Genomic DNA, 24,171 nt, shown 5'->3' with positions numbered 1-24,171 from the left:
ATATCATGCTAGGGAAAGGGGCTTGTTAATATATTTTTTGTGTTGGCAACATGATGTGTATTCAGTTTTCTATTTATGGCATATGTAGTATCTCTATGCAACCATAGCAGTTATTGACAATATGGTATTTTAATACTTTGATTTAAGGTCATGATTGTCATTACAATTGGTTTGATAGACCCTAGGTTATGATAACTAGCAGATACCTGGCACTACATTGAATGGTTGGTCTTGGGACCCATAGTATTTAACTATTTATCAATATGACCCATTGTCTTTGTTTTGTTATCAGTGTCTGTTTGTTCAGACTTTTTAATTGTGTTTGTTTGTTGTGTCCATAAATAAAATTGATATTTTTTGATTATCTTATTTTTGTCGTGATCCCTATTTGTGTGCATATACTTTCTTCTCTTCATGTGCTTTCATGTCAAGTTATATGCACTAGGTGATCCTACCTAAATTGATATTGTGGATGGTGCCCGTTTATTCCTTACTTTGTTAGTCAGGTAATCGCTTAGTCACGCCCCTCCAGGCTCTCCATGGTTCGTGGCACAGTGGTTCCACATTCGTGACACCCTGCCATGCACCCAATCAGGGGCTTTCCCCCACATATGGGGTATCGGCGCACTCAGGAGAAATTGCACACCAAATTTTGTGGTCCATTTTCTCTTGATACCCTTTGTGAAAATAAAAGGGGGATTTTTGGTACTCTTGGAGCTTTCATTGGGGGACACAGGTACCCATGGGGCGTATGCTGCTGTCGTGAGGATGACACTAGGCAAAAAAAGGAAAGGGGAAAAAAAAATAAAAAAAATTTGCTCCTCCCCAGTAGTATACAACCACTTACAAGCACCTTAGCTGGTGTAAAAGCAGTAGGAGAAGCAACAAGAACTCAAAATATGTACCAACCCAACAACAAGGTACGAAGGCCCAAAAACAGTATGAACAATTAGGGAGGGTGCTGTGTCTCCCAATGAAGGCTCCAAGAAAGATTTTAAGGTGAGTACCGAAAATCTCTCTTTCATTATCGCTTCATTGGGGACAAAGGTAACCATGGGAGGTCCAAAAGTAGTCCCAAGGGTGGGAACAGAAAGAACGCCAAGAAAATGGACTAAGGTCGGCAACCACTTCCTGCAACACCTTCCTACCCAAGCCTGCATCGGACAAGGCATGGGTATGAACCCTGTAAAACCTCGTAAAAGTGTGCAAGGATGACCAGGTCGCGGCCTTGCAAATTTGTAAGGCTGAAGCCTGGTGACGAACAGCCCAGGAAGCCCCCATGGCCCGGGTGGAGTGAGCCCTCACTCCTGGAGGAGGCTGTTTGTCCTGAAGGTGGTAAGCCTCCAATATCGCCGAACGGATCCAACAGCCGATAGTGGATTTAGAAGCTGGGAGCCCCTTCGACGACCTTCAGAGATGACAAACAGGGAATTGGATTGACGAAAGGGAGCAGTCGTAGAAAGACTCGAATGGCTCAGACAAAACGGGAAGGATATAAAGAAGGAAGAACAATGTCCTCATTGATGTGAAAAGAAGAGACCACTTTGGGATGGAAAGGAAGGAACGGGTCTGAGAACTTCCTTGTCCTGAATGTAGAATCAGGAACGGGAACGACAAGATAATGCTGCTAACTTGGAAACCCTCCTAATAGATGTAATGGCAATTAGGAAGGCCACCTTCCATGACAGAAAAGAAAATATCCTGAATGGGTTCGAAGGGCGCACGTTGGAGGGCGCCGAGAACGAGATTAAGATCCCATGGATCTATCGGAGGATGGCAAGGTGGTGCCAGATGGGCGACAACCATGGCGCTGCAAATTGATGTGATAGCCTTCCTTATTCAGAATCCCTTTTACCTTGTACAAATCTCCCACTGTACCAGCACCAAAGCAACCCCAGACCATCACATTATCTCCACCCTGCTTGACAGATGGCGTCAGGCACTCTTCCAGCATCTTTTCAGTTGTTCTGCATCTCACAAATGTTCTTCTGTGTGATCCAAACACCTCAAACTTGGATTCGTCTGTCCATCGCACTTTTTTTCCAATCTCTGTCCAATGTCTGTTGTCCTTTTGCCCATATTATTCTTTTCCTTTTATTAGTCAGTCTTAGATATGGCTTTTTCTTTACCACTGTGCCCTAAAGGCCAGCATCCCGGAGTCGCCTCTTCACTGTAGACTTTGACACTGTCGTTTTGCGTGTACTATTTAAAGGAAGCTGCCAGTTGAGAACCTGTGAAGTGTCGACTTCTCAAACTACAGACTGTAATGTTCCGGTCTTGTTGCTCAGTTGTGCAGCGCAACCTCCCACTTCTCTTTCTACTCTGGTTAGAGCCTGTTTGTGCTCTCCTCTAAAGGGAGTAGTACACACCGTTGTAGGAAATCTTCAGTTTCTTGGCAATTTCTCGCATGGAATAGCCTTCATTTATAAGAAAAAGAATAGACTGTCGATTTTCACATGAAAGTTCTTTTTTTCTGGCCATTTTGAGAATCTAATGGAACCAACAAATTTAATGCTCCAGATTCTCAACTAGCTCGAAGGAAGGTCAGGATTATAGCTTCTCTAACCAGCCAAACTGTTTTCAGGTTTGCTAACATACTTGCACAAGGGTTTTCAAGGGTATTCTAACCATCCATTAGCCTTCTTACACAGTTAGCAAACACAAAGTACCATAAGAACACTGGGGTGATGGTTGCTGGAAATGGGCCTCTATACACCTATGAAGATATTGCTTTACAAACCAGACGTTTGCAGCTAGAATTAGTCATTTACTACACTAACAATGTATAGAGTGTATTTCTGAATCATTTAAGGTTAGCTTCATTGGAAAAAAAAACTGCTTTTCTTTCAAAAATAAGGAAATTTCTAAGCGACCCTAAACTTTTTAACGGTAGTGTATCTTTTTTACGATCCTCGGAATCAAGAAAAGAGGTGGAAAAAGATAAGGCAGCTGAAACTGGGACCACGGGATTACTAGGGCATCGCGACTGATGGCCAGCGCATCCTGGGACCTGGCTACAAAAAGGGGAACCTTGTGGTTCATCCGAGACGCCATGAGGTAGACGTCCGGAGTGCCCCATCTTTCACACATTTGGTTGAAGACTGCGGGATTGAGAGACCACTCGCCTGATGCGAGGCCCTACAGACTCAGTAAATCGTCTGCCCAATTTTCTAGCCCCGGAATGCAAACGGCTGAAATGGCAGGGACGTCACGATCCGCCCATCGCAGGATTCTTGTCACCTCTGTCATGACTTGTTTGCTGCGAGTCCTGTGTTGTTGATATATGTAAGCCACAGCTGTGGTGTGTCCGATTGAATGCGGACTGGCCTGCCTGCTAGGAGAGACTGCCAGCGGAGAAAGGCAAGGAAGATTGCCCTGATCTCCACAAGATTGATGGGGAGGAGGGCTTCCTGAGCGTTCCAGCAACCCTGCGTTGTGTGCTGAAGGAAAACCGCTTCCCACCAGAGGAGACTGGCGTCTGTGGTGATAACCTGCCACCGAAGAGGAAGAAAGGACCTCCTGCACAGGACTGAGGCGGATAGCGCCCACCAGATCAGGGATTGCTTTACCTTGAGAGGCAGAAGCACAGGTCGGTCTAGGGAGGCCGTTCTCTTGTCCCAATCAGACAGGAGGGCCAGCTGAAGAGGACGGGTGTGGAACTGGGCGAAGGGCACGGTTTAACATGGAGGCAATCATCTTCCCCAGGACTCTCATGCAGGACCGAAGGGGTAGAGGGACTAGGCGCTTTAGGGATCTGACTCCCTAGCAGAGGGATGAAAACTTGTCCTTGGAAGGAAGACGCGAGCCCGGGTCGTGTCGAACTCCATGCCCAGGAAAAACAGGCGCTGAGTTGGAATCAGGGAGGATTTCTCCCTGTTGAATATCCACCCGAGACGGACCAGAGTGTCCAGAGTAACCTTAACACTCTGATCGCAGTCTCAGCGGGACGGCCCTTTGATCAGTAGATCGTCCAGGTAAGGGATTATGAGAATCCCCTTGGAACAAAGGATGGACATGACCGCTGCCATGACCTTTGAGAAGACCCTGGGAGCAGACGCCAGGCCGAAAGGAAAGGCCGTGAACTGATAATGATCCTCCTGGATCGCAAGCAATAAGTAATCTCTGTTGCTGTACACAAACAGGAATGTGAAGATAAGCATCCTGAATGTCTACAGAACAAAGAAATTCTCCTGGTTCCATGAAGGCGATCACCAGGCGTAAGGACTCCATCCTGAAGTGGCGGTTTCGAATGTGGCGATTAAACTGTTTGAGGTCCAAGATCGGGCGGAGAGAACAGTCTTTTTTCGGGACTACAAAAAGGTTGGAATAGAACCCTGAAAACCACTTGTTCCAAGGAACGGGTAAGATTACTTCTGTGTTTAGAAGAAAAGAGACGGCCTGGAGAACCCCTGGAGCTTATGACGGCTGTTTTGGTGGGAGACACAAAAAGAAGCGTCTTCCTGAGGGGAAAGAAAAGTCGATCTTGTAGCCGGACATAATAATCTCTCTGACCCAGGCGTTGTCGTCGACCACCAACAACCATGCATCCCTGAAGAGAATAAGCTGGCCTCCCACCCTGGAAAGACTGCCAGGTGGGAGTGACCCATCACTTAGAGGAGAACCTGTGATTTCGGGACACAGAGGGCTTGGAGGAGCGGCCCTTTGGCCTTCAGTGAGGAGCTGGTTTGAAGGATGGTTTCCTTCTTTCCCCTGGGATGGAAGAATGGTCCTGCTGGGAGGAGGCTCCTGAAGAAGGGAAAGGTCGAAAGGAACGAATAGGCAGTCGTCCCTTTCTGTTGGAGGGACGTTTTGGCCTGGACTGGGGCAGAGGTGTCTTTCCCCCCCAGTAGCTTCCGAAATTATCTGGTCCAGCCTGGACCCAAAGAGCCTAGAGCCCTGGAAGGCCAAGTTGGTGAGTGACTTCTTAGAGGTCGGGTCTGCATTACACGCCTTCAACCAAAGGATGCGGCGTATGGCAATGATGTTGCTGCTTGCTCTGGCGGAACGTGTGGCCGCATGCAAAGAGGCAGTCAGAAGATATTTGGGAGCATGAGCAATCTGCTCTGCCAAATCTGCCAGCTCATCCGGAGGAGCTGCCGCTAAAATGCCCTGGTGAAGTATTTTGGCCCAGGCAGATATGGATTTCGCCGCCCAGGTGGAGGCAAAGCTGGGGCAGAGGGAGGCACCGGTCGCCTCAAAGGCCGATTTGGTCGAAGACTCGATCTGCCTGTCTGTGGCATCCTTAAGAGACGCACTGTCTTGTAGAGACAGAACTGTTTTGGAGGACAGGCGAGAGACCAGTGGATCCACCTTAGGGGACTCTGCCCATTTGGTGACAAGATCTGGATTAAAGGGTTATAGAATGTCTAGCTGTTTACTTCCCGGAAAGCGCTTCTGGGGATGCTCCTAATGTTTGGTCATAATAGCCTTAAACTCCTTGTGATTGGGAAAGGTCCGGGAGGGACGTTTAACTCGTTTGAATGAAACGGAGTCGTCCTGAGCGGGTGCCTCGTCCTCTTTTAGTTTAAGACAGGGGTGGGGAAACTTTTTCCATCCGGGGGCCATTTGGAAATTACTACCATCATTCGAGGGCCACACAAAAATGATTACCTTGAAAATTACCCCAGTATATTTAGTCAAACAATTAATTACGGTAACTCACTCTTAATGTGACGGCTGGAGCTGCTTCTCCATCACTGGGGGCTATATCACAGGTGGTAGGATATACAGTACACGGGGGGATATACAGCACTTTCGGGGTAAATGCAGCACTGGGAAATATACACATCACTTGGGGGGCACATACAGCTGTGGGGGGATAGGGATCGTCGGGGAGGCTCATAGATCACCGGGAGGGACAGATCACAGAGGGGTGACACGAAGATCACAGGGGTGGGGCACAGAGATCACAGGGGTGCACATAGCTGGGGGGCACATAGCTTTGGGTGACAGATCACAGGGGGCACATGGAAGCACAAACATCACAGGAGTACATAGCAGGGGGGCACAAAGATAACAGGGGGCACAAAGCTGGGAGCCACAGATATCACAGGGGTGCACATAGCTGGGGGCACAGAGATCACGGGGGGCATATAGCTTGGGGGTACATAGCTGGAGAGCACAGATCACAGGGGGCATAGATATCACATGGGGAAACAGCTGGGGGGCACAGATGGAGGGCAGAGATCACAGGGGGGCATATAGCTTGGGTGGCACAGATCACAGGGGGCACATAGCTGGAGGGCACAGATCACAGGGGATATATATAGGTGGGGGGCACTGATCACATGTGGAAACATAGCTGAGGGGCACAGATTACAAGTAGAAAAGCACACAGCTGCAAGCAAAGAGATCTCTGGGGAGGCACAGAGCTGCCGGCACGCACAGAGATCGCTGTGGACTCTCTGGCAGCATCTCCTCTTCCGGGACATGTGGACAGGAGAGCATTGGGTGCTAATCCTGCCCACCCAGACGTTAACCCCGCCCACCCAGACAACGTCATCATTCATGTGCAGGGCAGGCAGCGTTTTGTAATGAACGCTGCGTGCCGTGCATTTGGGGGTTACAGGGCCGGCAGCTGGCAGGATACAGCTGCCGCCCGAGCATTGGGGACTCCAGGGACCTGCCCGCGGGCCGAAGGTTCCCCACTCCTGGTTTGAGAGTTTGAATAATAGCCGAGATAAGGCTATCTACCATGTCCTGCGTCCTGGGAGCATGGTCTGCACCTGAGTTAGACCCGGACTGAGAATCCACATCTGGCCCAAAGTCTGCCTCCGAGGAGGGGGAAAGGGGAGAGAGAGAGGGGCATCCTGGATGCTGTTGAGGGGCCCGGAGACCTGGATGGGGAGCGAGAGAGCCCTATTCCTAGGCCTTCAACCAGATCTGTCCCTGTGAAGGTTGTCAAATGCGTGCGAATCACCGTGAGAGGTGTTCAGAGCACTGGTGGCAGCAGATAGATATGGAAGACGTTCTAGGACCTGGACCAGGGACTGGGAAACTGTAGTCAGGTCGAAGACCGAAAGACAAAGCAACAGCCCACTCTGGGAGGAGGGGTGTGCTCTCATCCCGGGTGTTGGATTGCCCCTGTGGGGCAGACTTGGTGGAAGGGCAGAAAGGGGACAGCTGACCCAAAGACCACTTTCTTTTACAGCAGGCGCAGACAATGAATCACAGTGGGCTTAGAGGGAGGACAAGAAGCCCCTGCAGAGCTGGGCTAAGGGTCAAGCCTAGATAATACTGCTGAGAAGTGGCTATGAAAAAGGGACAGGGGCACGAGAGTGAGAGAGGAGAGGACAGAGCCTACCCGATTCTAGTGAAAGGCAGCTGATGACCGAAGGTTATCTGTGTCACCCCTTGCTTGAAGACCATAGGCAGGTGCAGCAATCAAGGAAAGCGCAGGTAGCAGACACTGATGATCCTCCAGTATTCCAAAATGTCCCGGCAGTGCAGAAAAATAAGCACGCTGCAGAGCGGGTAGCATGGCAAAGGAGGAGCCGGAGAAGAGAGGAGGAAGAATCCAGAATCCATCTCCAGACGGGGCAGAAGACGGCATCAACTCCTTACAAGAAGGGGGGAGGCCACCGCTAGTGACCACAGTCTTCCTCTCAGCCCTCTCCGAGGAGAGGGTGAGGAGGGGAAAAGGCAAAGGACTGGCCACCGCAATCACACTGAAGCACCCCTAAGGATGACAGAGGATCAGGTCCTGCCTGCGGGTCCGACACCACACTGCTCTCTCGGTGGCATAAATGTGGGAAAACAGGATGAGAAATTACACCCTGTTACTCTGAAGCTGAAGAACCTGAAAGACAAAGGGAAAAGATTAATAAAACACAACAGGTGACCTGAAAAGGAAAAAACTGCAGATCTGGGATCAGATCCAGGTCCGCCTCCTACAGACACTAAGCTTAAACTGAAGTACCTGGTGCTTGTAGGTGGGTGTATACTGCTGGGGAGGAGTTATTTTTCTCTTTTTTTTGCCTAGTGTCAGCCTCCTAGTGACAGAAGCATACACCCCATGGTTACCAGTGTCCCCCAATGAAGCGATAAAGAAAATTTGGTTCCCAAGTAAACTTTTTGTGCAAAAAGTAAAATGTTAATTTTTTTCCTTCCACATTGCTTTAGTTCTCAAGAAGCACCTGAAGTTAATAGTTAATAAACTTCTTTAATGTGGTTTTGCACACCTTGAGGGGTGCAGTTTTTAGAATGGTGTTACTTTCGGGTATTTTCTGCTATATTGACCCCCCAAACTCACTTCAAATGTGAAGTGGTCCCTAAAAAATGGTTTTGTAAATTTTGTTGGAAAAATGAGAAATCGCTGGTCAACTTTTATCCCTTATAACGTCCTAACAAAAGAAAATTATGTTTACAAAATTGTGCTGATGTAAAGTTGACATGTGGGATATGTTATTTATTAACTATTTTGTGTGACACCACTCTCTGATTTAAGGGTACAAAAATTAAAGTTTTGCCAAATTTTTATTTTTTTCATAAATAAAACGCAAGTTACCGTATATCGAAGAAATTTTTACCACTAACATGAAGTATATCATGGAAAAACAATCTCAGAATCAGTGGGATCTGTTGAAGTGTTCCAGAGCTATAACCTCAAAGTAACAGTGGTCAGAATTGTAAAAACCGGCTTGGTCATTAAATACCAAATTGGCTCTGTCAATAATGGGTTAAATTGCTCCTTTAAAGTGCTGGATGTAAGCATGGTCACTTCTCCAAGGATGTATATAAGGAAGGTGGTGGCTGGAAACTGTCAGAAGTCACGCTGCTGCTTCACGGCTATAAGCCACAATCAATCCCTATTAGTAACATGATCCGCCAGTCCCATTATTACTCTATAACCTAGGCCTGAGCCAGGTCGCGCTTTCCATTAGCAGGACTAGCTTTGTCACTTCTCAATGTTCTCGGAAAGTAGAGAGAAGTAGTAAGGAACAGGGGGTCTGCCGGAAGCCCCATTACTTGGCAAGAACATTAGGAGAAATCAAAGGAAGTCAGAAAGCAGGTGCTACTGGGAATACAGACGAGCTATGAACAAGACCGTAGCCAGAAAAAAAACACATTGTGCAACTAAAAGATGATCTAATCCTGCTTTGTTCCCTATTTAATGAAAGAATTGCGGCAAGTGCTACAACCATGATGCTCGATGTCTGAGGGAACGTCCCCAGTACATGAAAACGCCGATACTCACTTGAGATACGGAGGGTAGGGCCTGCTCCGGACTTGTACTCTGTATTTCTGCAGCTGATGATGAAGGCACTTCACTGTCATTAGCATTTTCTATGGTCAAATCCGGAGTTTCCTTCTGTCGACCATGAACTGTAGGAGAAATCTTTCTACGTTTTGTTTTTGGTAGATTTTTCTTCTTTCGATTTTCTTTTGTTTTTTTCAACTGTTTTTCTTTGCAAACCAAAGATAAAAATCCCAATGGCTTTCTACCAGGTCTGAAAAACGCAAGAAAAAGTTACGAATGTCAGGAAAAATATGGCCTAGTTCATGGAAGCAATAATGGATAGTGATAAGTGAATGTGCTCAGATAAGGCGTTATCAGAGTATGCTCGTGTGCTAACCGAGTGTCTTCGGCGTGCTCAATATATATATGTTCGAGTTGCTACGGCTGCATGTCTCGGGGCTGTTAGCAGCAACACATGCAGGGATTGCCTGTTTGGTAGGTAATCCCTGCACGTATTGTGGCTATCTTGCAGCCGTGAGACATGCAACCATGGGGACTTGAACATATATATTTTTGAGCACATCAAAGACACTCGGTTATCACACGAACATACTCTGATAACGCCTTATCTGAGCATGTTCACTTATCACTAGTAGTTTAATTCCTGGATGTATCCACTATTGTACTAGCTTCAAGGCCCAGACAACCCTCCTGGGCCTCGTCCCGTAAGTGAGCGGGAACATCTTCTTTCTGCCTGTGCAGTACATGTACCACCACAGTGTGTGTATGTGTATATATGTGTATATATATATATATATATATACATACATACATACATACAGAGAGAGAGAGAGCGCGCTATCAGAAAGCATGATCACTGCGGTTTATAATACAATATGAATAGAGAAGAACGAGGCAATATGTGCTTACGCTGGAGATATCCCAGCATATCGCTGTAGACATACTCTGTATTACACAGGATCGGCGGGTGGCACACGAACCTTTTCAATGTGGTTTTAGAAGTCATTATTGGATTTGCATATGCCAAAGGCAAATTTCTGTCTAATGGATCAGTAATCGACATTCCAGGCACCTCCACAGGAACAATACCGCTGGTCCTAGCTACTGGCCAGTTAGAGGGTCCTGATATTACAGAAGTGACGCCGACTGGAGAAATGTCTGGCACGGGCTCAGTATCTGAAACCTCATGTGCAACTTTTCCATCACCATCCCCTTCCACAGCTGAAAAATATACATGAAAGAGATATCAGGAGCTGACAAAATGATTGAAATTACTGACAATCATTGGATCAGTAAAGTAAGATGAGCTAAAAAAAATAATTGGGGAATTAAAAATAAGGAAGTTCTTGTTTAAAAAGTAATAATTCAGCCTCTTGACCAGTTATAAATAATAATAATTTTTTGTGGCTGATATTAGCCCAATGAATGGACACCATCAGAATAGATTAGAACAACATGGCTGCTTTCCCAAATCAACTGTTATCCTTCTAAATGGAATCTGTCAGTAGGATCAACCATCCTAAGCAGTCTATATGTATGGGCATGTCTGTCATAGGAAGCTGAATAAAATGATAATTTGACATCTGCAATCTGATATTTTATTCAAGAGTGTTCCATTTTTTTATGTAAATGAGCTGTCCAGGACTATGGTCCGGACATAGATCTCTTTGATAATCTGCCTCCAAAGATCATATACCATAAAAGAATGAGTTAGCAATGAGACATGTAAGTAACAAAGACTGATCTCCTTACAAATATGTTCTTAATATTCAATTAGCTTTTAAAGATCTATGGGCGGACTTTTTTTCAATCTTGAGCCATGGCAACTTGATGGATGAACGATCTGTGGGAATATCGATCTTCTGCATGCCTAAGATAGGCCCACCAAGGTATTCTCCAATGTTATCTAGATTGTACCAAGCCATTGAATCAAAGAATAGAATCATAGAATCGTAGAGTTGGAAGGGACCTCCTCCTGGGCCATCTGGTCCAACCCCCTGCTCAAAGCAGGATTCGCTAAATCATCCCTGACACATGTCTGTCCAGCCTCTGTTTGAAGACTTCTATTGAAGGAGAACTTACCACTTCTCGTGGCAGCCTGTTCCACTCATCGGTCACTCTGTCAAGTAGTTTTTTCTAATATCTAATCTGTGTCTCCTCCCATTCAGTTTCATCCCATTGCTTCTAGTCTTTCCTTGTGCAAATGAGAATAAAGTTGATCCTTCTACAATGTGACAGCCCTTGAGATATTTGTAGACAGCTATTAACTCTCCTCTCAGTCTTCTCTTCTGCAAGCTAAACATTCCCAAATCATGCAACCTTTCCTCATAAGACAGGGTTTGCAGACCGGTCACCATTCTGGTCACTCTTTTCTGAACTTGCTCCAGTTTGTTGATGTCTTTTTTAAAATGTGGCGCCCAAAACTGGACACAGTATTCCAGATGAGGTCTGACCAAAGAGGAGTAGAGGGCAATAATGACTTCACGTGATCTAGACTGTATGCTTCTGTTAATACATCCTTGAATTGCATTTGCCTTTTTTGCTGCTGCATCACACTGTTGACTCATTCAGTCTGTGAACAATTAGTATACCCAAGTCTTTTTCACATGTGCTGTTGCTTAGCCCTATTCCTCCCATTTTGTATATGCTTTTTTCATTTTTATTGCCCAGATGTAGTACTTTGCATTTTTCCCTGTTAAAAACCATTCTGTTAGTTGCTGCCCACTTCTCCAGTTTATTTATATCTTTTTGAATCCTCTCTCTTCTGTAGTATTAGCTATCCCTCCTAGCTTTGTGTCATCAGCAAATTTAATCAGTTTACCCTCAATTCCTTCATCTAAATCATTGATAAAGATGTTGAACAATACAGGTCCCAGGAGAGAGCCCTGTGGTACCCCACTTGAGACATTCTTTCAACTGGATGTGAGGCCATTTACGACCACTCTTTGGGTCCGATCACTAAGCCAGTTATGAATCCACCTAACAGTTGCCTTGTCCATTCCATACTTAGCCATTTTTTCAATAACGATTGTGTGAGATACATTGTCAAATGCTTTGCTGAAGTCAAGATATACTATATCTACAGCATTTCCCTGATCCAACCAATCAGTGATTCTGTCATAGAAGGAAATTAAGTTAGTTTGACCTGATTTATTAGTTACAAACCCATGCTGACTCTGTTTAATCACTTCATTCTTATCCAGGTACTTACATACATGTTGTTTAACAATTTGTTCAAAGATCTTTCCTGGTATAGAAGTCAGACTCACCAGCCTATAGTTGCCTGGGTCCACCTTCTTCCCCTTTTTGAAGATAGGAACAACATTTGCTCTTCTCCAGTCATCTGGGAGTTGAGTTGCTGGTCTTCCTCTTCTCCTTGTCTCTTCTATTCTTTCGAACATGATGCCCTTCTCCAGGGATTGCGCGCTTTGTATGATGTGTCCAAAGTAGGCAAGTCGTAGCTTGGTGATCCTTGCTTCAAGTGACATGGGCTAGATTTCTTCCAGAATTAATTTGTTTGTCCTTCTTACCATCCATTGGATTGATAGCATCCATCTCCAGCACCACATTTTGGAGGCGATAATTCTTCTTCTGTCTGGTTTCTTTATCGTCCAGGTTTCACATACGTATGTTATCACAGAAAAGACCAATATAGATCTCCTTTAGAATCTGCCTCCAGAGCTTATTTTAAATGAAAGGGGGCATTTCCAGTGTGAGACATGTAGATCAGGAGAGCAGACTGTCAGTCATTACATGTCACACACTAGCAAAACCTCCTTTCATTTAAAATAAGCTGTAGAGGCAGATTCTCAGGGCCGGTAGATCTTCTATACATATTTTATGACCTATAGGCTCAGAGATGGCTTAGGAGGGTTAATCCTATTGACAAATTCCCCTTAATGGGGTGGTTAAAATTTATTTATTTTTTATTCATGTACAGTTGGTTGAATAACAAACTGGACCCTGGGAACTTTCCCTGTCCATAACAGGAAACATTTTCGGATATGAGATAACCCCTTTAACTGTAAAATAGAACAGCCTGAGAACTGCACGGCAAAGCAAATGGAAGCACACAGTAAGCAAATAAAGACATACACATGAAAGAATAAGATAGTTCTACTTATTAAATAGTTACCTGCTCTTTTGATTTTTGGATCAGTTACTTGCTACAAAGAATAATAAAAAGAAAAAGTTAAGACACTTATCTCAATAAACAGCAAATGTAATAATAAACAAGCCAGAAACATTGATGCACAACATGGGTAGATTTGGAAGGGCAATGGGGGCTATTTCCCTATATCCAAACAAATACTGTTTTCATTAATTTGATGTCATCTTTGAAGACTCTAGGATCATTTTCACCTCAGGTCAATGCAGCTTCTCACCCGGCATCAAGACAACATCTTGACTGTCAGCCTTAAGGCCCCGTCACACAAAGCGACTCACCAGCGATCCAGACAACGATATCAACGGGTCAGGATCGCTGGCGAGTCACTACATGATCGCTGGTGAGCTGTCAAACAGACAGCTTCACCAGCGATCAGCACAGCGACGCCGACCGCGCGGCGTCACTGTGTACATTAGTTACCAGCGCGCTGATGCAGGGAGCTGGTAACTAAGGTACACATCGGGTATCTAAGGGAAGTGCGTCACTTAGAAACCCAATGTGTACCTTAGTTACCAGCTCCCTGCATCAGCGCACTGATAACTAAGGTACACATCGGGTTTCTAAGTGACGCACGTCCCTTAGATACCCGATGTGTACCTTAGTTACCAGCTGATCGCTGGTCTCCCGCCTGTCACACGCAGCGATGCGTACTGGCCAGCGGGAGACCAGCGATCAAAGAAATGTCCAGGGCTTTCCAAGAGCGATCAGCGATACCGGCAGCGGGGCCGGTCGCTGATCGCGGTCTCACATAGCGATCTCGCTGGCGAGATAGCCATGTGTGACGGGGCCCTTAGACTCTTTGTACAGTGAGCCCAAGCTGAAGAGGTATCCAGGAATGAGGAAGTGAAAAGGTCTGCTATGAGCACTGAAAAGTCTTTACTCTGGGCTTTAGATACGTTCAGACTCAATAATTAATTTTGTGAATTTAGTCTAGAATTAATCCATTTGTGCTGCTATAGAGGGTAGGGATGGCCTGCAGGAGTGAGAGGCCAAACTGTCAGCAGTCAGGAGCCATGATGGCTGTCAGAACTAAGTACATACTGTTTTATTAGTAAGTCGCTGTAGAAACAGAAAGAATTTGAAGCCCTGAATACAATAGGAAACTAATCAACACGCAGATGTATGTCAAGCACAATGGGAATTATTCACAATTATGTTTTTATATCATGTAATCTGTATTCGAAAAATAGAACTAGACCCAAACACAATATAATGTTACCTCTGAAACACTGGGTTTCTTTGGTAGTAGAGGAAGGTCTCCACCTTCCATGCACTGCGCACTTCTCTTTCTTAAAGTCAAGCCTAACCCCGGATCTGGGTCTTCCTGGTCGACGGTAGGAAGCTCATGTGATACAGTCTCCACACTATGTAAGGGAGAAAAAGAACAATAATATGTCGGCCTCGACAGGAGGGCTTTTACTCAATAGGCTAATGCCAGCTTAAATTATCATTAACAGTGGGCCCGAGCAAGTCTAATCTGTTTGAAGGCCTCCCCACTCTTTCCTCAGGGAAGAATAGGATCCAGCATGTATGAGTTCGGTCTGCCGATCCTTTTGCTCTTGGAGAAATAAGTCCCCTGTGACAGAAGAGTCTGGCCGGGTCTGTCTCATAGAGAACAATCGTGCACTCCTGTGTAAGGGAGAGCTGAGAAAATATAGCTGCCGGACGAATGATGGGCTGACACTTGTCTTATGTATGGGGAGTTTAAGCATGGTTATACATCACCATTACCTCACCTTGGATTTAGAGTCTCTGTAAGCGCTTCAGCAGAGGCTGAACTGATCATTACAGGAGCCGGGAGACTTTCTGCCACGTTGGAATCACAAGAATAGACATAATCATCTTCAATGGGAATTTCCACCAGCGTCAGAATAAACGTGGCTTCCTCTCCAGAGTTTTGTTCTCCTATGAGGCAATCTGTAAAGACAAGCAAACAAGTGAAACATTTAGATAATGGAGTAACAATCGTAATATGATTCAACTGTAAAAATGGAGATGCTCAGACATTGCTTAAAAAAAATAGGTGTGATTATGGATGAGGTAATATTCTATGCGTAAAGCTATTAGGGGGGCTTTACTATGGAGATAACGTATGTTCTCAGTTCCCCTTCCTCCTAAATAAACCATAAATGTGTAACGCAGGTTCCAACCCTGGATCTGTTCTCCTATGTGGTCTCCTGAGCCGTCACATCCAGTGAAGTCTTTATAATAGTATGGGATGGTCTCCCTACTCTCGGATCGGCCAGTACGGCTCATGAACAGCAGTGATCACACAGTAGTGTCGCAGTTTAGCGCTGCACAGTGTGTTTCCACCAACACGGCCACATTGGTACTCAAAGAGGGAACCCAGGTAATTTTTACGTCCACTTAACCCCGCTTTGCCATCGGCAGTATATTTATGGATGAAGATGCCATTGTGTATAAGTAGCGTTACAAAACGGAACAGAGCATCAACGTACCAGACACACCGACGTGTTGAGAACTATAATCTCCGAGCAGAACATCAGCATCCCCTTCCATGACGGGGTAACTCATCTACACATGTAACAAACAAAAATCACAATTAAAACAATATAAGCTAAATGCTTACATATCTTAGTTAACAATACAGATCCTTGAGGACCCACCAGCGTTGCATAAAAAAAACAGCAAAAAAAGTCTGCCATTTGTTTCAGCAACTACAATACCAGCCATCCAGTTACCTGCTGTACTGGCAATGCCAAGCTATCATGTATTGGATGGTCCCCTGGATTGGAGGAACAGTGAGGATCTTCCACAATTCTACACAAGGAAGTAAAAATAAAAATATTAGGAGATTGTAGCCATCTAATGTGGTTAAGATTAAAAAAAGCAAAATTATAAGTTTCCAACCTTGGATCTACTACTGTAACACAGTTCTCCACAGCACATTTATCATCATGAGGGCTGGATGGAGGGGACGGCAGTTTTGGACTTGTGAGGGGTCCTTGGTTACATTGTTGTGTATTCCTGGATGGGTCACTTTCTGTGCATTGATCAGGACTCAGAAATTCCTCTAGAAAGAAATAAGGTTTGCAGCGGGTCAAAAAAGACATGAAAACTGTCTTGCACTTGCATAAGTGAAAGATTTCTTATCCCACCGACATTTGTGGTCATCTTGAGACATTCAAAGGCCTTGCTCATCTTAGTATGATAGGCAAAACAGCATTAAAGATACTACGTATGTAATATTGCGTCTCTCGCATATATATGTTCTACACTTTCCTGCTGTTTTTTTGTGCAGAAAATTTACGAACGAAGCAGATGCAATTTCACGAAGACTTCTGTCCATTGAGAGTTTACAGATATTGATGAAATGTGTGTTTCTTTCCCTATACAATAGACTTTTATTAGGAGCAATGGGGCTAAGGGGTGTGAGAGCAGGATTTATTTATCTTTTCTGGCTCTACTTTGGCTATTCTACATCCATCCCCTTGCTTTCCAAAATGGAGTCTGTGTTTGTTTTGAGATAAGCACTCTCAGGAATTTATTTTTCTAACGGAACTAAAGCCCCCTTCTCACATAGCGAGATCGCTGAAGCGTCACCGATTTTGTGACGCAACAGCGATCTCGTTACATGTGACACGCAGCAGCGACGGCACCCCCCCGGTAATCGCTGATCGTGCTTGAATGTCCCGGGACATTTTTCGTCGTCGGCGTCCCGCTGGCCAGCATATGCATCGCTGTGATTGACCCGATGAGTGACCTCGTTGGCGACGCAGAACTCAGGGACGCAGGCTGGAATCATTCAGAATCGCTGATGTGTGACAAGGTACCAATGACCACCGAGGATCGCTGGATGGTTGCTGCATCGCTTAAGAGATCTGCCTGTTTGGCAGCTTACTAGCGATCTTTTAGCGACACACCAGCGATCCTTACCAGGTCGTATCATTGTCGGGATCGCTGGTGCATCGCTAAGTGAAACGGGACCCTTAGAGATAGTAAAGAAGTGAGAGCCACACCTAGACCCTAAAGGTGGGTGTAATTTTTGACTTGAGCCAATGACACGTACATATGTAGAGAGAAGTTTAGCCAATAATATCGCTCCAATGTATGTCCAGTGAAAACCTATATAAACACTGACCGATGATGCAATAAAGAGAGGTCTGCTTAACCCCTTCCTGACATCCGACGTACTATCCCGTCCACGGTACCCGGGCCCGTATGACCGTGGACGGGATAGTACGTCTACCGCGATCAGCGGCGCCCACGTGGTGAGCGCCGCTGATCGCGGCCGGGTGTCAGCTGATTATCACAGCTGACACCCGGCACAATGTGTCAGGGGCGGTCACGGACCGCCCCCGACACGTTAACCCCTTGCACACCGCGATCAAACATGATCGCGGTGTACCGGGGGTTAAAGGGAAGCATCGGCAGGGAGGGGGCTCCCTCCGTGCTTCCCTGAGCCCCCCACGGCAGCGCAATGTGCAGCGCTGCTGCGGGGGACTCCTTTCCTCCAGGCCCCCGGATCCAAGATGGCGACGGGGTCCTTCGGGCGCCTGAGGAAGCTGGCTTCCTCAGTGCCTGCAAAGCGCAGGCATGAGGAAGCCTTGTGCACTGCCTGTGACAGATTGCTGATCTGTCACAGTGATCTGTGATGTGACAGATCAGCGATCTGTCACAGGACAGTGATGTCCCACCTGGGACTATGTAATAAAGTAAAAAAAAATTAAAAAAAAGTGTAAAAATAAATTTAAAAAAATCGCCAAATAAATTAGTAAAAAAAAAAAAAAAAAATATTCCCCAATTCATTTTTTGAAAATAATAAAAAAAACCAAAATAAAAGTACACATTAGGTATCGCCGCGTCCGTAACGACCTGCCCTATAAAACTGTCCCATTAGTTAACCCCTTTAGCGAACCCCTTAAAAAATAAAAATAAAAAACGAAGCAAAAAATAATGATTTATTATCATACCGCCAAACAAAAAGTGCAATAACGCGCGATCAAAAAGACGCATATAAATATCCATGGTACCGCTGAAAACGTCATCTTGTCCCGCAAAAAACAAGCCGCCACACAGCATCATCAGCAAAAAAATAAAAAAGTTATAACTCGCAGAATAAAGCGATGCAAAAATAATTATTTTTTATATAAAATAGTTTTCATTGCATAAAACTGACAAAAACATAAAAAAACGACCTAAATGAGGTATCGCTGTAACCGTACTGACCCGAAGAATAAAACCGCTTTATCAATTTTACCGCACGCGGAACGGTGTAAACGCACCCCCCCCAAAAGAAATTCATGAAACGCTGGTTTTTGTTCATTCTGCGTCCCAAAAACCGGAATAAAAAGCGATCAAAAAATTTTGCGTGCCCGAAAATGGTACCAATAAAAACGTCAACTCGTCCCGCAAAAAATAAGACCTCACATGACTCGGTGGGTCAAAATACGGAAAAATTATAGCTCTCAATATGTGGTGATGCAAAAACTATTTTTACAATAAAAAGCGTCTTTTAGCGTGCGACAGCCGCCAAACATAAAAACCGCCATATATAGTAAATCAAACCCCCCCGTTATCACCCCCTTAGTTAGGGAAAAATAATAAAATAAAAAAAAATGTATTTATTTCCATTTTTCCATTAGGGTTAGGGCTAGGGGTGTGTTGGGGTAGGGTTAGGGCTAGGGTTAGGGCTAGGGTTAGGGGCGTGTTGGGGTTCGGGTTGGAGTTAGAATTGGGGGTTTCCACTGTTTGGGCACATCAGGGGCTCTCCAAATGCAACATGGCGTCTGATCTCAATTCCAGCCAATTCTGAGTTGAAAGAGTCAAATGGTGCTCCTTCCCTTCCAAGCTCTGCTATGCGCCCAAACAGTGTTTTACCCCCACATGTAGGGTATCAGCCTACTCAGGACAAATTGCAAAACAATTTTTGGGGTCCAATTTCTCCTGTTACCCTTAGGAAAATAAAAAATTGGGGGCAAAAATATCATTTTTGTGGAAAAAAATGATTTTTTTATTTTCACGTCCGAGTGTTATAAACTTCTGTGAAGCACTTGGGGGTTCAAAGTGCTCACCACACATCTAGATAAGTTCCGTGGGGGGTCTAGTGTCCAAAAAGGGGTCACTTGTGGGGAGTTTCAATAGTTTAGGTACATCAGGGGCTCTCCAAACGCACATGACACCCGCAGACCATTCCATCAAAGTCTGCATTCCAAAACGTCACTGCTTCCCTTCCGAGCCCCGACGTGTGTCCATACAGTAGTTTTCTCCCACATATGGGGTGTCAGCGTACTCAGGACAAATTGGACAACAACTTTTGGGGTCCAATTTCTCCTGGTACCCTTGGGAAAATAAAAAAATGGTGACTAAAAGATCATGTTTGTGGAAAAAATACGAATTTTTTATTTTCACGCCCGGGCGTTGTAAACTTCTGTGAAGCACTGGGGGGGTCAAAGTGCTCACCACACATCTAGATAAGTTCCTTGGGGGGTCTAGTTTACAAAATGGTGTCATTTGTGGGGGTTTCCACTGTTTAGGTACATTAGGGGCTCTCCAAAGGCAATATGACACCCGCAGACCATTCCATTAAAGTCTGCATTCCAAAACGTCACTACTTCCCTTCCGAGCCCCGACGTGTGCCCATACAGTAGTTTTCTCCCACATATGGGGTATCAGCATACTCAGGACAAATTGGACAACAACTTTTGGGGTCCAATTTCTCCTGGTACCCTTGGGAAAATAAAAAAAATGGTGACTAAAAGATCATGTTTGTGGAAAAAATACGAATTTTTTATTTTCACGCCCGGGCGTTGTAAACTTCTGTGAAGCACTGGGGGGGTCAAAGTGCTCACCACACATCTAGATAAGTTCCTTAGGGGGTCTATTTTCCAAAATGGTGTCATTTGTGGGGGGGTTCCACTGTTTTGGTACATCAGGAGTTTTCCAAACGCGACATGGTGTCCGATCTCAATTCCAGCCAAAAACGTCAAATGGCGCTGCTTCCCTTCCGAGCTCTGCCATGCGCCCAAATAGTGGTTTACCCCCACATGTGGGGTATCAGCGTACTCAGGACAAATTGCACAATAACTTTTAGGGTCCTGTTACCCTTGGAAAAATAAGAATTGAGGGTGAAAAGATCATTTTTGTGGAAAAAATATGATTTTTTAATTGTATGGCTTTATGTTATAAACTTCTGTGAAGCCCATGGGGGTTCAAAGTTCTCACCACACATCTAGATAAGTTCCTTAGGGGGTCTAGTTTCCAAAATGGTGTCATTTGTGGGGGGTTTCCACTGTTTTGGTACATCAGGGGTTTTCCAAACGCGACATGGTGTCCGATCTCAATTCCAGCCAAAAACGTCAAATGGCGCTGCTTCCCTTCCGAGCTCTGCCATGCGCCCAAATAGTGGTTTACCCCCACATGTGGGGTATCAGCGTACTCAGGACAAATTGCACAATAACTTTTAGGGTCCTATTACCCTTGGGAAAATAAAAATTGGGGTGAAAAGATCATTTTTGTGGAAAAAATATGATTTTTTAATTGTACCGCTGTACGTTATAAACTTCTGTAAAGCCCTTGTGGGTTCAAAGTTCTCACCACATATCTAGATAAGTTCCTTGGGGGGTCTAGTTTCCAAAATGGGGTCACTTGTAGGGGGTTTCCACTGTTTAGGTACATCAGGGACTCTCCAAACGTGACATGGCGTCCAATCTGAATTCCAGCCAATTTTGCATTGAAAAAGTCAAACGGCGCTCCTTCCATTCTGAGCTCTGCCATGCGCCGAAACAGTCGTTCCCCCCCACATATCAGGTATCTGCGTACTCAGGACAAATTGCACAATAACTTTTGCAGTTCAATTTCTCCTGTTACCCTTGGTAAAATAAAAAAAAATTGAACCTGAAGTATTTTTTTTATGAAAAAAAGTTAGATGTTCATTTTTTTTTTAAATATTCAAAAAAATTCCTGTGACGCACCTAAAGGGTTAATAAACTTCTTGAATGTGGTTTTGAGCACCTTAAGGGGTGCAGTTTTTAGAATGGTGTCACTTTTGGGTATTTTCTATCATATAGACCCCTCAAAGTGGCTTCAAATGTGATGTCGTCCTAAAAATAAAATGGTGTTGTAAAAATGAGAAATCGCTGGTCAACTTTTAACCCTTATAACTTCCTAACAAAAAAAAATTTTGGTTCCAAAATTGTGCTGATGTAAAGTAAACATGTGGGAAATGTTAGTTATCAAGTTTTTTGTGTGCCGTATCTCTGTGATTTAAGGGCATAAAAATTCAAAGTTGGAAAATTACAAAATTTTCAAAATTTTCGCCAAATTTCCGTTTTTCTCACAAATAAACGCAAGTTATTTGAATGAAATTTTACCACTAACATGAAGTACAATATGTCACGAGAAAACAATGTCAGAATCACCAGGATCCATGGAAGCGTTCGAGAGTTATGACCTCATAAAGGTACAGTGGTCAGAATTGTAAAAATTGGCCCGGTCATGAACGTGCAAACCACCCTTGGGGGTGAAGGGGTTAAACACATAAAAGTGTGTGTCTGTATGACTCTCTCCTGTAGGTACCTGGTTTTTCCATTTTATTTTGGAACAGGCACAACGTACCACATTACATGGTGACAGGCGATTCTCCGTGTGGAGAGTGATAAGCCAAGCCTGGTATATCAAAGTGAGGAGACTTATAAGCCATGCATGCGCCTCTGGTAAATTAATACGCAATTGTCATTAGCAGAAAACTTCAAATGGCTTTTAATGAACAATAAAAGCGGATTTTGTCACCAAGGGCATCAATGTAATCCGTATTACAGACATGTCTTTACTAGAAAATGAAACACATGAAGCTTTTGATGACGAATAGCAAAAACGGACATAAAAAAATAAATTTCTAAATGAAAGACAGACACTCCTTGACCCTTTTGTTCAGACCACAACCAGCACCGCCACAACCAGCACAACCACTACATGTATGAGGTTTGTAAAGTATTGCACGATTGTTAAAACTAATAAAGCGCACACTATGCCAGCAACACACGTACCTATGTTAGGCTTGTAGACAGAACTGCCCATTGATATCAGGGTCATTGCTGCTTCTGTGCTTCCATCACATTGACCTGTAAAACCATTCATAAACACGGAACATCAATGTGAATGAAAGTGTCAAATCACAAGTCTGCGTTCTCGACTCCAGGCGTGTCTAGAGTTATGTCTAGGAAAGTTTCTATTCTAAAAACTATATATAAGAAACATGAAAAAAAGCCTTTCATCATTGCCTTAAGGTACTGTCACACTTAGCGATGCACCAGCGATCCCGACCAGCGATGTAGCAGCGGTCGGGGGTCGTTACCTGTCAGATGCGGCGATCCTGACGTCCTCCCGCCCGCGTCCACGCGTCGCTTGTAGGCGCCACAGGAAGCTGACGACGAGAAACGGTCCAGGACGTTCTCGCGCGATCAGCAATAACCAGCGGGGGAGCCGGTCGGAGGTAAATATCAGACATAGCGATATCGCTAGCAATATCGCTGCTACGTCACAAAAACCAGTGATGTTACAGCGATATTGCTAGCGATATCGCTTAGTGTGACAGGCCCTTTACATGCTTTTAACAGTTGAATATTTACCTTTCTTATCTGCATGTCCTTGAGGATCCACAACCTAGAGATGAAACAATGTGAGATTGTTAAAAAGTTACCTATTTTTAATTGGACAACCCCAGTCTAAGCCCTAGAAGAGGCTTCACCTCTAAGTGCGACTCCTGTTCAGACTGGAGCCCATTGCCTTAGGAGTATGGCCAGTTTAACAAACAGGCCACTCTACAATCACCAGCACCATTAACCTCATCAGGGACACTCAAACTACCTAGTGGGTACACCAGCCTCTAAAAGTCTAACATGTATTTAGCAATATATGCAGTTTGCATTTGTGAAATCTGGCGACAAATCTGTTTTAATCGTTTCCTACATTCACAATGAGCCAGTGCAAATTAGTACAACGGTTGTTTTGCATTGTTCTGTAAGGCCATGTCATGGATACTTACATGCTGAAAGAGAGAGGTTTCCAAATCCTGGCTCATGCCATTTTCCAAATCCACTGGTATTTCAAGCTGTTTTAGATTGAAAAACGAAAAATATAAAAATATCATCAGAATATACAATAGAAAACTGGAGATCCCGAAATTGGAAGATATATGAGCAATGGGCCATTTCTGCATTGAGAGGGGAGTACTGCTGGTGACATCCCACCTACAGATTCTCAGGATACGGCACCTGTCCTATTCAACAGAACAGGTCACCTACACATCTGTTAGATGTGATGTCATCAGTGTCACTCTGCTAACTCAATCGCTGTTTTAAGGGTTTTCCAGAGTGCAACACTTCCACAATGGGAGCGAACAATTTTTCTTCCTCGTAGAAACCCCATAAAAGAACACCCCAATTATTTTTCAGCTTAATCCTGAAATGGCTAATAACAGGTAAACGGTGTGTACCTCTTCCACGGTCTCTTCTACCTCAGCTGGAACTGGCTTAGGTGACCTTAGATGGAAGGGAATAAATACAGGAGCCTGGTTCTGCATATCGGGTGAAAGATCATAATTCTCATCCTCAAACCCTAGGTCTCCATCTTCTTCCTCATCATCTTCCTGCTGCGTAGCCCTGATCTTCACAAGAGTGGTCTTCCCTTTGCTCTTGGTGGTCAAAGGTTTTGACACTTTAGTTGTGCTTGGCTTAACATTGCGCACAGGATGATCTGATGAATTTTCAGATTTGGGTGACGCCAAAGGCGGTGTGGACAATTTCCTCAAAGGCCTCCCAAATCTTTTAAGTCAAATAAAAAG

General features: G+C 44.7%; 1 protein-coding gene across 1 annotated transcript in view; it reads right to left on the bottom strand.

Moving 5' to 3' along the window:
* Positions 1-24,171, bottom strand: part of BDP1 (BDP1 general transcription factor IIIB subunit) — a 235,234-nt gene that overhangs the window by 16,528 nt on the left and 194,535 nt on the right. The window contains 12 exon segments of the mRNA XM_073584044.1: positions 9,197-9,449; positions 10,180-10,420; positions 13,335-13,365; positions 14,587-14,731; positions 15,104-15,284; positions 15,827-15,902; positions 16,070-16,148; positions 16,239-16,401; positions 22,376-22,450; positions 22,958-22,991; positions 23,374-23,439; positions 23,824-24,151. Of these exon segments, the coding sequence (XP_073440145.1) occupies positions 9,197-9,449; positions 10,180-10,420; positions 13,335-13,365; positions 14,587-14,731; positions 15,104-15,284; positions 15,827-15,902; positions 16,070-16,148; positions 16,239-16,401; positions 22,376-22,450; positions 22,958-22,991; positions 23,374-23,439; positions 23,824-24,151 (1,672 nt within the window).

The sequence above is a fragment of the Dendrobates tinctorius genome, unplaced genomic scaffold (genome assembly GCF_039654945.1).
Source record: "Dendrobates tinctorius isolate UK_male_01 unplaced genomic scaffold, ASM3965494v1 ptg000083l, whole genome shotgun sequence".
NCBI lineage: Eukaryota > Metazoa > Chordata > Amphibia > Anura > Dendrobatidae > Dendrobates > Dendrobates tinctorius.
This window is presented reverse-complemented; position numbering and strand designations above follow the sequence as displayed.